The 14,609-nt window shown below is 37.1% G+C and overlaps 1 protein-coding gene across 14 annotated transcripts in view; it reads right to left on the reverse strand.

Moving 5' to 3' along the window:
* The window catches only part of Wnk1 (WNK lysine deficient protein kinase 1), a 109,230-nt gene that overhangs the window by 76,008 nt on the left and 18,613 nt on the right, over positions 1 to 14,609 (reverse strand). For all 14 annotated transcript variants that reach the window (XM_040737426.1, XM_040737425.1, XM_013110353.3 and 11 more), the window contains exons 2-3: positions 5,733 to 5,905; positions 145 to 365 (exon numbers count right to left, since the gene is read on the reverse strand). In XM_040737426.1, coding sequence (XP_040593360.1) covers positions 145 to 365; positions 5,733 to 5,905 — 394 coding nt within the window. The remainder of the gene's footprint in view (positions 1 to 144; positions 366 to 5,732; positions 5,906 to 14,609) is intronic.

Raw genomic sequence — 14,609 nt, forward strand, 5'->3', positions numbered from 1 at the left:
ATATTTAAGTAGACTTGATCACTAGGTTCATGATATGATTTCTGAAGGTTTATTTGGTGTCAGAAAAGATATGATAGGGTCAGATTTCTAAAGAAAAGCTAGGTCAAAAGACTAGACTAGCTCCAAAGCACACTGGAAACATACCTATCACACTCTTGGCAAAAGAAGCCCGCTTTAGAGTTGCCAGACCAAGGTCTCCAATCTTGACTGAGCCTGTAGGGCCAGTGATAAAGATGTTGTCACATTTAAGGTCCCGGTGAATAATTGGTGGAGTTCGTGTGTGGAGAAACTGAAGTCCTTTAAGGATTTGCCGACACCAGCTTCTCAGAACTTTGATTTTCATCACTTTAAACCTTTTTAAGTACCTGGAAAAGGCAAGTAAACCAAACAGGTTATCAATGATACATGAGTTTTCTGCTTTGAAGAATTCCATTAAATCCTAACACGCCAAAAATAGGAATATCAAATTTATAATATTGAGACTCGGTAACTTTAAGGGTTAGTAATACTTTTAGTAAGTTAAAGGGGCTAAGATAAGTTTAAAATAAAATTCTACTGAAAGACAAGAAATAGTCCTTGAAATATTTTTCTAGTTGAGTAATGAACTTTTCTTATTTTTATGTATGAATACATGTATTTGTGCATGTAGGGCGGGAGACTGTGCAGTGTAGAAGTCAAAAGAGACAGCTGAGTCCCTTGGAGCTGGAGTTACAGGTGTTTATTATATCAGTTGCCTGGCTTGTTACTTGGATGCTGGGATATGAGCTCTCATCTTCAAGACTGTGCAGCAAGTGATCATTTATCTGGCTAGTAGTTTGTTTTAAAAGGATCTATGTAACCCAGGCTAGCCTCAAACTTGTAATTCTTCTGCCTCTGCATCCTTCTTTCTTTCTTTTCTTTATTTTTTTTTTTTTTGAGAACAGGTCTCATGTAACCCAGGAGGGCAACAAACTTTTTATATAACTAAGGATGATCTTGAACTCCTGTTCCTTCTACCTCTGTCTCTCAAAGTTAGAACCACCATTCCCAGTTTTGCAGTTCTAGGGATAGAATCCAGGCCTATGTGTATACTAGGCAAACAATTTATCAACTCTCCAGTTCTCAGAGAAACTATTTAATTAGCAATTGGTAAGAAAATTGCTGTAACAGCAAAAAAGTATACTTTAAACTAGTTTGCTATTGACATAACTAAATGAATTCTGCTTTTAATGGAGTGGCTTCTGCTGGTTTAAAAAAAAAAGCAAAATGGGCTGACAAGATGGCTTACTAGGTAAAAAAGAACAGACCAACTCCTAAGTCATGTACCACATAAGTGTTGTCCACATACATATGCCCAAACACAAAAGTAAATAAACAAATAAATGTAATTTATTATTTTTAAATTAAAAAACAAAAACAAATCACTGACTGAAAGGAGAAGAACAAAACAAAATCAGTCAAAGTGATTTCACACGAGAAAAATGTAAAGCAATGTGTAAGCAGTCTCTCCCTATGTATGTGTGTGCACAAGCATGTACATGTGGAAAGAAAGGTCAACTTTGAATACCCTTCCATATATCTTGTATTTTAAGCCAGAGTCTTATACTGACTTAGAACTCATCGAGTAGGCCAAACAAACTGGCAAGGAAGCTTCAGGGACCCATCTGATTCTATTACTGCAGTGTTGCGCTCATAAGCAGATTAATTATGCCTTGCATTTTTTATGTGGGCTTTATGAAGACTGAACTCTTTCTAATCTAAATTTAAACTAAAAAAAAAAAAAGACTGAACTCAGATCTTCATGCTTTCCTGTCTGATGACAATCCCCATGATTCACATAGTATAAAGAGATAATGGATTCCCATTAAGTGTTCTTTGACCTCCATATGCATGCTATGACATGTGTATGTATACATACACATAAGGAAAACTGTAATAATTTTTTAAAAGGTCTTATGTGGTAAATGGAACTAATTTTGGACATGGTGCAAAAAAGAACAGTTCTATGACTGCAGTACAATGGTGGTAAGGAAAGGAAAGGTGGGGCTGGAGAGATACTTCAGTGGTTAAGAACACTTGCTGCTCTTCCAAAAGACTTAAGTTTAGTTCCTAGCATCCATGCCAGGCAGCTCCTAACTGCATTTAACTACAGCTCCAAGGAATCTAACACCTTGCCCTAGCTTCTGTGAGTACCTACATATGGGTGGTGTGCACATACATGCATGCACACACAGAAAGACACACAAACTAAACTTTTTTTTTCCTTTTTTGAAGATGGAAAAGGAGAGGGGCAGATAATTTGGTGCATGAACCTAAAGATTTAAGTTTGATTTCTGGAATTCATAGTGGAAGGAAAGCAGTACATCCTAGATTTAGTCTTCTGACCTCTGACCTCTACACTTGTGCCATGGCACGAGTCTGAACTAATGCACACATCATTCTCATTCATATTGTAAGTCATTCTCATATTCTCTCCTCTTCCCCACCCCAATAATAAAATACACTTTAAAAGGAGACCAGCTCAACAAGAGGGAAATCATGCCATCAGGCTTAGTACTAGAAACCTAGCCAACTACCTAGGATGAAAGAAAATGTAGATCTTGGAGGAAAGTCTATAACCTCTACTCTTTACTAAAACAACATAATCCCTAACAACATTCTAAATTTCTGTTCTTATACCTACAGAAGTGTAATTCTTATCCCTCAGTAAGGAAAGTTCTCTTTTAGATGGAGATCATTCTAGCAAACAGAACAGAATGCAGAGTTGTGGCACCAGACATAACCGATCAATATTCACAACACAACTGCAGCACCTAAGGCTCAAGGTCATTGTGGAAGAGGGGGCAGAAAGACTGTAAGAGCCAAGGAACAGAGTCTGTGTGTTTTCTATAAATGTCAGAAGCTATACAGTCTCTCTAACGTGCCTGCTTACACATGACCTGAACAAAAACATCAATAGACATGCTAACATTGAAAGGAGAAAGTCTCAACCCTAAACAAAGACCTATAATTAAGGAATGCTGAGTGGAAAAATTAGTCTTTTCCTGGGAGTAAAAAGTTATCAAATACAAAATGGCCAGCCCTGAAAACATACACAGAAAGTAACATTATATATACTGAGTAGGTACTTTTATACCTATGTATGTACACACACACACACACACACACACACACACACACACACACACACCAACAACAGCAACTGAAGAGGAGGAGGCCATGAATTTGAAGGAGAACCATGGGGAGCAGGTACCATGGAAGGGCTTAGAGTGAGGAAATGGAGTTATAATCTCAAAAATAAAAATATTTAAGAAGGCAAGGAAAAACAGGGCAATGGTGGCTCATGCCTTTAATCCCAGTAGTCTGGATGCAGAAGGAGGCTGATGTGAGTTTTAGGACAGCCTCGTCTACAGAGAAAAACTCTGTTTTGAAAAACCAAAATTAAAAAAGAGGAGAAGGAAGGAGGACTGGGATGGGGGGGGGGAGGAGTCCAGAAACTAGCCACAGTGGGAGAGTCCTCAATTCTGTATATTTTCTATCCAAATCTGCACTCGACTGATGAAATATGTACATAAGCAACAGAATACACTAAAGGGAAGACTATGGCACAAGAGTCTCTGATGTCTATCACTACATAGAAGCTACTGCTTGGAAAATGCATTATGATGTACATTTTATTTATTCACATGCAGGGTAAGTAGAGGAAAGCATCTACTAAAATTTTTATATTAGTACCTTTAAAGTACATGCAACCAGTAGGGGGAAATTTTGTATTTTGTGAAGGCCTATGAAATATATATGTATCAAATATTAAAAAAAAAATCACAGCATAGGAACAAGTATTAGCTAGGAAATGTGTGTTTTACATGAAAGTATACAATATTAGCACCAAATTTGTGAAGAGGTAAGGATATAAATAAAATTTCTACAGTAATCATTTCTTTAAAAATCCTACACATGGAGCCGGGCGTTGGTGGCACACGCCTTTAATCCCAGCACTTGGGAGGCAGAGGCAGGCGGATCTCTGTGAGTTGGAAGCCAGCCTGGTCTACAGAGCTAGTTCCAGGACAGTCTCCAAAGCTACACAGAGAAACCATGTCTCGAAAAACAAACAAACAAACAAAAAAACCACATGGGCTGGAGAGACAGTTCAGTGATTAGGAGCACTGGCTGCTCCTCAGAGGTCCTGAGTTCAATTCCCAGCAAACCACATGGTAACTCACAACCATCCATAATGAGATACGGTGCCCTCTTCTGACATACAGTTATAGAGCATGTAGATAGAACACTCATACATAAAAATAAACGTTAAAAAAAGTTTTACACACTAGATCTAGATCTATCAGAAAAAAAACGAAGAGTAGAACTAAAATAAACCTCTACATTAGGATGTAGCAATTAAATAAACCTATTAGCAAAAGCAAGTTTGTTTTTTGTTTTTTTGTTTTTGTTTTTGTTTTTGTTTTGTTTTGTTTTGTTTTTTTTTGGTTTTACGAGACAGGGTTTCTCTGTATTGTTCTGGAGGTTGTCGGTCCAGCCTGGCCTCGAACTCACAGAGATCTGCCTGCCTCTGCCTCCCGAGTGCTGGGATTAAAGGTGTGTGCCACCACCGCCCGGCAAGTTGTTCATTTTTTTATGTGTATTGGTGTTATGACTACTGTATTTCTATGCATCAAGTGTATGCCTGGTGTCCACACTGGCCACAAGAGGGTGTCTGATCCTCTGAAGACTAGACACTGGTGAGCTGAGCCATCATGTGCCGCTCGGAAGAGAACACAATGCTCTTAACTGTTGAGCCATCTCTAAATACTTTCAATCCTTAAAACCTGCTTTTTGGAGTAGGGAATGGTGGTGTATACTTTAATCCCATGTCAGGTGGCTCACAACCACCCATAACTCCAGTTTCAGGGGATCAGATACTTCATTTGGCCTTGGTAGCATACATACACAAACCCACACACATGTAATTTTTAAAAAATATTAAAAAATAAAAATTTAAACAAAAATTAATTTTTCCCATGACAAACTTATACCATGTGCTTTACAACAGCTTCCTTTCTCAATATAATAAACAGATGTTATTGACAAACCTGTGATTTCAAAAGCATACCCCATTTTTTCATCCAAAGCTCTTGGTACTTCTATGTTACCTAACCTATTTCTCTCAAGAGGATAACATTACCTATTCAGGAATCTTTAGGCACTTTCTCATTTGTAGCTTCTCCAACACTACAATTAAGGTTTCACTGTTAATCTTTTTGGGCTTGCATATATAACTTTACAGGACACTACATTTTTTGTTTTGTTTTGTTTTAATTAGACAGGATCTCTCTACATCATCTAGCTATTTTGATTTTAATCTTTAGTACTATGAGAAATAAGACTATAGCTAGTTGTATACATAGTGAAAAATAAAATGTGATCAAATAAATATTTAATATAGTTTAATCTCACTTTAACCACTAGAGGGCAACCTTGTCATTGATTTATAATTCCTAAACCTCAATTTTAAAAATACCAATCAATATAACTTAAAATTAACTAGGTTTATTCAGCAACATCCTCATTCCAATAGTTGCCAATAAGTAACCACCATATCATTTTTATAAGACGATTCTGCAAGTAGGAAACACATGGTATTGTGAAGGTTGAAAGGATTATGTCTGCCTTAGAAGGCCAAACAACAAACATAGATCTAAAACAAGATTATCTGGAAATTCTTGCTCATCTTTTTAAAATACTGGTAGACTTACGTTTTAAGTGTTCCAGATGTCATTAGTTCAGTCACTAAAACAATGCATTTTTTCCCTTTTACTGTGGATTCCCAAGAGTCATAGAAGCGAACAATGTTGGGATGTTGAAGACCTTTTAACATTTCTGCCTCTTCTTTGAATCTCTGCCTTTCGGACTTTGTTAACTTTCGATCCTAAAACGAAAAAAACAAAACAATGTGATTTAAAATGATAAAGCACAAGTCACACAGCTATACTAAGATGCTAAATAAGCTGGGAATGATGGTACACAGCTGCAATCTCAGCACTCAGCAGCAGGATGGCAAGTTCAAAAACCTGTCTAAAAAAATAAATAAAACATACCAATAACACATTAATTAATGATAAATAGCATTAAAATTAAATGGAAACACTAATAACAGTCATTTTCATGCCCTAAGGGTCTGAGAAAAGACTACTGCATACTTAAGGATTATAAAGTGATGCTTGATATTACTTATCATTAGTGTCAACGTATGTCTAAAATACAAATTGATTTGCTACTTCCCAAATCAGTCAGTGATTGTTAGAAATAGGCAATTAATGTCACGGAATGGTCATGGGTTTTTTTGAAGGCAAAAAGATTAAATAATGAATATAGTTCTATCTTTGCATTAATTAGAACTTTCTTTATGACTATACTACATCACCCAACAAAACTTATCAGAATCAAGCGAGCTAGTGAGCATCTTTCATCAAGTGTTTAAAGTTCTTGGTGCCTTTATAGGAACTAATTTACTTCCTATCTGAGATGAAGAATGGGAAAAGCATTCAATTTGTTTTTATAGCTTAACGTAAGGTTCAGATACACGATGTGTTGTTTTGTTTATTAAAATGGAAACTATCTCTAGCCACTCACTCTCAGAACAGATACTTTAATGAAGTACTCCCAGCAAAACTAAAATATGATTATTTTGCAAAACTAAGTAATTTAATATTATATACCTAATTTATAAAGTCCTCTGTGTAACAAGTGACCCCTCCTTTCTACTACTTACCCTTGAATAAACATTATCCTGAACTTAGATATGTAAGAATCATATGATTTTTACATTCTGTAAAAATTTTTTGAACATACTACAACATAATTACCTATTCAGGAATCTTTAGGCACTTTCTCATTTGTAGCTTCTCCAACACTACAATTAAGGTTTCACTGTTAATCTTCTTGGGCTTGCACATATAACTTTACAGGACACTACATTTTTTGTTTTGTTTTGTTTTAATTAGACAGGATCTCTCTACATCATCTAGCTGCTCTGGAACTAACAAGTCTGGCCATTGAATTTACACCTGCCTCTGCCTCCTGAGTGCTAGGATTAATGGCATGGGCCACAAAGCCCAGCAGGGTACTGTTTCTTGTAGGACTCACAAACTTCTTTTAAGATTTATATAAACTTCCAGGACTGGAGAGATGGCTCAATATTTAAAGAGCAGTTAGCTCATGAGTTAAGAGCAATTGTTGGTCTTTCAGAGGACCCAGGTTCAGTTTCCAACATCAGCATGACAGAGCACAAACATCCATGATTCCAATACCAGAGAATCTAACACACCTTTTTCTGACCTCCTCTGGCACAAAGCATGTATATGATGTACATACATACATGCAGACAAAACACTCACATGCATTTTTTAAAAACTAAAATCTTTCTAAATATTTGTAAATTTGCACAAGAAATAAATGTTAATTTTCATTAACTTCAAATTTTACATTTTTTTTTGATTGTTGTTGTTTTGGTTTTTGAGATAAGGTTTCTCTGTGTAGCCCTAGCTATCCTGGAACTTGGTCTGTAGACCAGACTGGCCTGGAACTCAGAGAGCGGCCCACCTCTGCCTCTGGAATTAAAGGCATGGGCTACCACTGCAAGTTTAAAATTTACTATTTTTTTTTTAATGAGTGTAAGCATCTAACAGTATTTTGCATTACCTGCAATTTTTATCACTGACAGACTTAATCAAATAACAAACGATTATAGGTATCCCAAAATGTCACTCAGATTAATCACTACTTGGAAATCATGGTATCTATTAGACCTTGCACTAGACGGTAGTATCCATTAATGATGTATACAATGTCACTTAAAATTAATATCTTGGATAACTAAAACAATTTCTTTACTGCTCTTATGTGCTTTTGCTATGGTCTAAATGATTTGTATTAAAATAGTGTACACGCCTTTAATTCCAGGACTCGGGAGGCAGAGACAAGAGGATCTTTGTGAGTTCCAGGCCTGCCTGGTCTACAAGCAAGTTCTAGGACAGCCAGGGCTATTAAAAAGAGAAACCTTGGCGAGGAGTTGGTGGCTCACGCCTTTAATCCCAGCACTCAGGAGGCAGAGGCAGGCGGATCTCTGTTGAGTTCGAGGTCAGCCTGGTCTACAAAGCGAGTTCCAGGACAGCCTCGAAGACAATACAGAGAAACCCTGTCTCGAAAAACCAAAAAAAAAAAAAAAAAAAAAAAAGGCAAACACTCAAAAACAAAAAACAGAGAAACCTTGCCTCAAAAAAGAGAAAAAGAAAAAAAGACCATACATCATACATGTGTGCATGTGAGATTTATCTTTATTGTTTCTTATTGCTTTCTTTGGGCTCCTGACTCTCAGATATATCACTATCTTCACTAAATTTCTTTTCAGCTATTACAACACATCCTTGCTTATTATCTTGTTATTACTATCATGATTAATTGGATCTTAGAGAGTAAGGATACAAAAAGACATGTGCTAGGGTCCAGATATAAGGGAGAGATGACCATAAACCAAATGCCTCCAAATGAAAACACAAGTGAGTCTGAAATCTAGATGGCAGAGGGAGATTATATATGGACATCCACAAAGAATATAAAACATAGATCAGGCTAGGATTGTGGTGGCACACCGATAATCTCAGCACTGAGTTTGAGGTCAAACCGGGCTAATGATACCATTTCCCTCCAAAATACAAAACAAACAAACCACCTCCAAAACAAAGCAGAACAGAATAACAAGAAAACTCTACAGGATCAAGCAACCAGACTCAAAAGCATTTACGGGGAAGTTTGAGAAAGGAAACAAGTTGTGTACTCTTCTCACTGGTATCAAAAACAAGTCTAAGGGTCAAAGAGATGACAGATATTATTTGAGTTCAATCCCTAGTATTTACATGGTGGAAGGAGGGAACTAACATCTGAAAGATATCTTCTGACTTGGAGCCTACACTACACTACACTATACTAGACTACACTACACTACACACACACCCCACATGCAGTGATACATATGAACAACCCTAGCACTTGGGAGGTTGAGAGGAGGCTCATCCTGTGCTACTAGTAATGACAGACCCTAACTCAAAACAAAAGTACAAAAAGCTAAAACAGCCAGGGGAGGTGAGATAAGAGGGAGTATAATCATACTAAAGAATTTATTTTATTTTATTTTTTGAGACAGGGTTTCTTTGTGAAGCTTTGGAGCCTATCCTGACACTCTCTCTGTAGACCAGGCTGGCCTCAAACTCACAGAGATCCACCTGCCTCTGACTCCCGAGTGCTGGGATTAAAGGCGTGCGCCACCAAGGCCCAGCTTCATACTAAAGAATTTATTAAGAAAAGAGTTTTCTAGCCATCTCTTTCACCAAACCCAATGCCTGGAGGAGAGTCATCTTTTCGCATTCATCAGTGACCCTATACATTTGAATGAGTCATAATAATCAGTTTAATTAATTACAAGTCCCCTCTAGCCTCCACTGCATTCCTGCTTCATGAGCAAGCAAGTTTTTCCACATCATCTTTAGAACTTCTTCCTCCTTAGAATCTTGCTCTCTAATTTTTCACTGTAAGACTGGCAAAAACATTATTTTACTGAGTTGGTGAGATGGCACTTGTCACCAGGTCTTTGATAACCTGTGACCGGAATGATGGAAGGAGAAAACTAGATTCCATAAGTTTTCCTTTCACCTCAACACATCACATACTATCCAAGCTCCAAATTAAAAAAATAAATAAAAGCAATAATTTTTCAAAGTAATGTTTAAAAATACCAAACTCTCACAAAGTTTTGCACTTTACTTCAACTCCCCAGCAAAAGGCTGTGCCCCTTTATACACAAAGTCACCTAATCTGTTCACTAGAGGTCATTACTCATGGTGACAGAATTATTTTATTATTTGTTCTCTCTCCAAGTATGAACTTTCCAATTAAGGCAAAAGTCAACATAACTGAGGCTAGCTAACTGAGGAAGGTGGTATTACTTCTCATGTTTAGACCAAGTTTTCACTGTACTACCATTACATCGGTATTTCATTTCATTCTTTTAACACCTCCAGAGAAGCTAAGAAACAAGGAGACACATATGGTTCCCTGGAGAAGTGAAAAGGGCCAAGAGTTCCAGAACAAATTCGGAGCATGGGGGGGGGGAACAGGAGGGAGGGAAGAGAACGAGAGAGATCAGAAGATTGAATCAGGGGATGAATAGAGGAGAGCAAAAAAGAGATACCTTAACAGAGGGAGCCATATAGGTTTAAAGAGAAATCTGGTACTAAGGAAATGTTCAGAGATCCACAAGAATGACCCCAACTAAGAATCTAAGCAATAGTCGAGGGGCTACCTTAAATGCCTTGCCCCTATAATGAGGTTGATGACTACTTAAATGTCATCCTAGAGCCTTCATCCAGTAGCTGATGGAAGCAGAGAAAAACAACAATGAAGGATTATGTGGACAACTTAGCAGTATGCTGATGCTACAGTAATGTTTCCAATCTTGGTATTTACCAAGTTAGGGAAATTCTACCTCAGACACCTTTATAGGATATACCAGAAAGGCGCCCGGTGGTGGTAGTGCACACCTTTAATCCCAGAACTCGGGAGGCAGAGGCAGGCGGATCTCTGTGAGTTCAAAACCAGCATGGTCTACAAGAGCTAGTTCCAGGACAGCCTCCAAAGCCACAGAGAAACCCTGTCTCGAAAAACAAAACAAACAAAAAAAGTCCATTCTTTTTTTTTCTATTTTTAGGGATTTATTTACTTTTAAAGATATATTTATTCATTTATTTATATTTTGCCTGTGAGTATGCCCACAGGTCAGAAGATGGCACCAGATTTCATTACTGATAGTTGTGAGATACCATGTGGTTGCTGAGAATTGAATTTAGGGCCTTTGGGAGAGCAGCCAGTGCTCTTAACCACTGAGCCATCTTTTTAGTCCAAGAAGCCCATTCTATATCTGGGTATGTCTTACTTTCTGTGACTTGGAGAAGCCCACACCCATGTTCTCAGGGGAGTATCTTTTCCGTCTAACACTTATGAGTGAGACACGTGTTATATAAGCTGGAGTTCATTCCCTAGGTCCCATATCTTGTAGAACTAATTCCAAAGTTTGTTCTCTGACATCCATCTGTACATATCTACATAATCTCAAACATGTCTTTAAGAAAAAGACTACATTGAATCAGCAGTAGTAGTAGATACCTGTATTCCCAGAACCACCGAGTCTTGAGGTTAGGATTATGAATGAGATCAGCCTAGGTTAGTAATGAGATCCTGTCTCAAAAACACAAACTAGGATTTGAGAGAGAAGGTTCAGTAGATAAGAATGATTACTACTCTCTTCCAGAGGATCCAAGTTTGGATCCCAATACTCACAAAGGAAGGTTCACAGAACTGCCTGTTAAGTCCAATCCCATCAGTTACTGTAATTTTTTACTGACTCAAACTTCATCTTTCTGAAAAATACAATGCCAATGCTTAGTACAATGTACCAAACTTCAGCTCATTGTTCTACAGAAATGGTGTCATTTAGAAAGTCCACAAGGCCTCAGACCTACACAAAGAAGTACAAGTAACTAAGGAATGCCTAAAGAGTAGGGCAAATGGTGTTTTCAGGGAAGGACACATCGACTGGCTAATATCAAATGGTCAGCCTTAAAAACATACATACAAGTAGCATTATATAGACTGAGTAGGTTATATTTAGCAATATATATACATATACTAACAACAAACAAAAAAAGGCTATGAATTTGAAAGACAGCAAGGAGGGAATATATTAGAGGGTTTGGAGGGAGGAGAAGAAAGAGCAGACTAATGTAATTTTATTATAGTCTCAAAATTAAAACAATTTAGCCAGGCGTTGGTGGCGCACGCCTTTAATCCCAGCACTCGGGAGGCAGAGGCAGGTGGATCTCTGAGTTCGAGGCCAGGCTGGACCGACAGCCTCCAAAACAGAGAAACCCTGTCTCGTAAAAACAAAAAAAAAAAAAAATTTAAAACAATTTAAAGATTATTTCACTAAAAATACTAAGTAAAGATAGGGGGGTACGTAGCAAGATAGCTCAGTGGGTAAAAGTGTTTACCATGCAACCTGGTAACCTGAGTGCAATCCCTCAGACTCCCACAGTGGAAGGAGAACTGACTCCCACAAGTTATCCTCTGACCTCCACATGTGTGCTATGGCACACGATTCCCTCTTTCTTCTCTCCCCCCACCCTCCCACACTAGTCTCCCTCATCCCACTACAAAGTAAATAAATTCAACTTACAATTTTTTTAAACTCAGTTTTTAACATCTTCTAACTGAACATCTCTCTGTTTTTGTTTGTTTTTATATCAACTTCACCCATTTGGGAGCCTTTTACTGCCCCAGAAGAAAAGTTTCAAGACCAACTCACAATTGAAACTTGCTTTTATTAATTAAAATTGAACCTTTGCAAACCTATAATCCATATCTTGAAAAACATTTAGTGCTCAAGTGTTCTTAATTTCTATAGCATTCTATATTTGGCAATATTTGAAGTCTTATTACTAAATTAAGACACCCTATGATAATTCTATATATCAAAATATGGGTGACATGTCTGGAATCCTTTGATTAAAAAAAATTTAGGTCAATACTACAGTCCTCCCTTCTTATCACTGTACACCACACTGACTTAGCAAAAACCTGAGCATCTATTCCATCTTTAAAAATAAGTACTACTAATTGATGTTAAGTATTGTGATAAAATTAATTTCAGGGAAGTAATAGAGTGGTTTTAAACAACTGAAGTACAAATTCCAATTACTATTTACAGAAAGATTCTGGAAATCCATCAATAAGTCATAATTATTTAAGTCTGGAATATTCTCTCGGAGTACATTGTATAATAGCAATTTCAAATGACAGAAATGTTAGCTATAGGCATTTTATCCTTTATTTTATGTCCATGTGTTTGTGCCTGAGTGTATGTATGTGCACATATGTATAGTGTTCATGGAAGTCAGAAGAGGGCATTAATCCACAGAATTACAGGTATTTATGAGCTGCCATGTGGGTAGTGGTAACCCAACCCAGGTCCTTTGAAAGCAGAGAGTGCTCTTAACCACTGAAACATCTTTCCAGTCCCTATTTTATTTTTCTTGATAATATAAGAAGAGACTAGAGGCTTTTGAATAGGTAAATAACTGCTAAAATTTATAATAAAAATGTAACAGAAATATAAGATAGCTGTACCACAAAAGGACCTATTTCTATTTAAAAACTGCAAACCAAACTATTTTTCACTAAATGCCTTACAGTATTCAATACTCTAGTAAAACAATACCCTAAACACTGCCATAAATTTGAAAGTGGTGGTGGTGGTGGTAATGTGTGTATAAGTGAAATAGCTGAGGTCAACGTGAAGACAACTAACTGAAAGGATTGAATTTTTCTTTAGCTATCCCATGTAGGGCCTAGCATACTGCAACTTTCTAAAGAAAGCATCAAGCTGAAAGGATGACCAAGGAAAGAGAAGATGGGGAATAAAATGGAAAATTTCTTCAGCAAATACCATACATGAGATAAAAATTAATAACTGTTTTCTTGAGGGGGTGTCATCAAAGGAGAAGCCAACAAAACTGATTGAATACACCCATGGTGTTAATGAACCTAAAGGTCATGCGTAGTAAGGTAAATGTGATGGTGGCAGACACTGCAAAGCTAATGCTTCTCAATGAATTCACTGAACCTGATATCCAAAGCTGTTTTCATTTTGTCTGAGGAGCTATGCGTTATGTTTCAGAAAGCATGATGAAACACTGACTTAAGGAAACAGAACAAGCCATGCAGTGGTGGCGCACGCCTTTAATCCCAGCACTTGGAAAGCAGAGGCAGGTGGATCTCAATGAGTTCTAGGACAGCCAGCATGAGCTTCACAGCAAGACTCCAAAAAACAAGAGAAGTCAAGAAGAACCATGGCACTTTAGAGTATATAAAATGTTATCATTCTTCAACAAGATGATGATAGGGTAGGACCAAAGAACTTACAGAAAGATAAACTCACAAATGTGAGTAGAAAAAAAATTTAACCAAAAAATAGTCCAAACAGAATATGTTAGGCAAGAGATTAGAGTGGGTAGGCAACAGCAATTAACAAATAATACTTCTCAGAAAAAGTAAACAGAAAAATCAAGTAGAAGTTCTTCAATTAAAACATTTCTCAAAGGAAAACAGTCACAGTTTATTTACCAAACCAGAACAGATAGCAGAGAAAAGTTAAGAACAAGAAGAAACACTAAAAGTAAAAAGAGGGAAGCATTCATTATTCATTTAAGTAGTTTTCAAAAGCAAAATAGATCCAGAAGAAAAAAAATCACCAGACAGCTTCCTTTCTCCTTTCTCTGTGTGCAAGTGGAGGCCTAAGAAAAACATTGGGAACTGTTCCTCAGAGCCTATACCTATCTTTGTTTTTAATTATTATTTTGAAACAAGGTCTCTCACTCATCTGGAACTAGACAAATACCTAGGCTGGCTAGCAAATCCCATGAACCCATTTGTCTCCACCTCCCCAGCACTGGCATTATAAGCATGTTATAATACCTATAAATAATAAATATATATTTAATTTTTAAAAAATTTTAAAGGGATTT

Source organism: Mesocricetus auratus, unplaced genomic scaffold, assembly GCF_017639785.1.
Source record: "Mesocricetus auratus isolate SY011 unplaced genomic scaffold, BCM_Maur_2.0 Super-Scaffold_100676, whole genome shotgun sequence".
Lineage (NCBI taxonomy): Eukaryota > Metazoa > Chordata > Mammalia > Rodentia > Cricetidae > Mesocricetus > Mesocricetus auratus.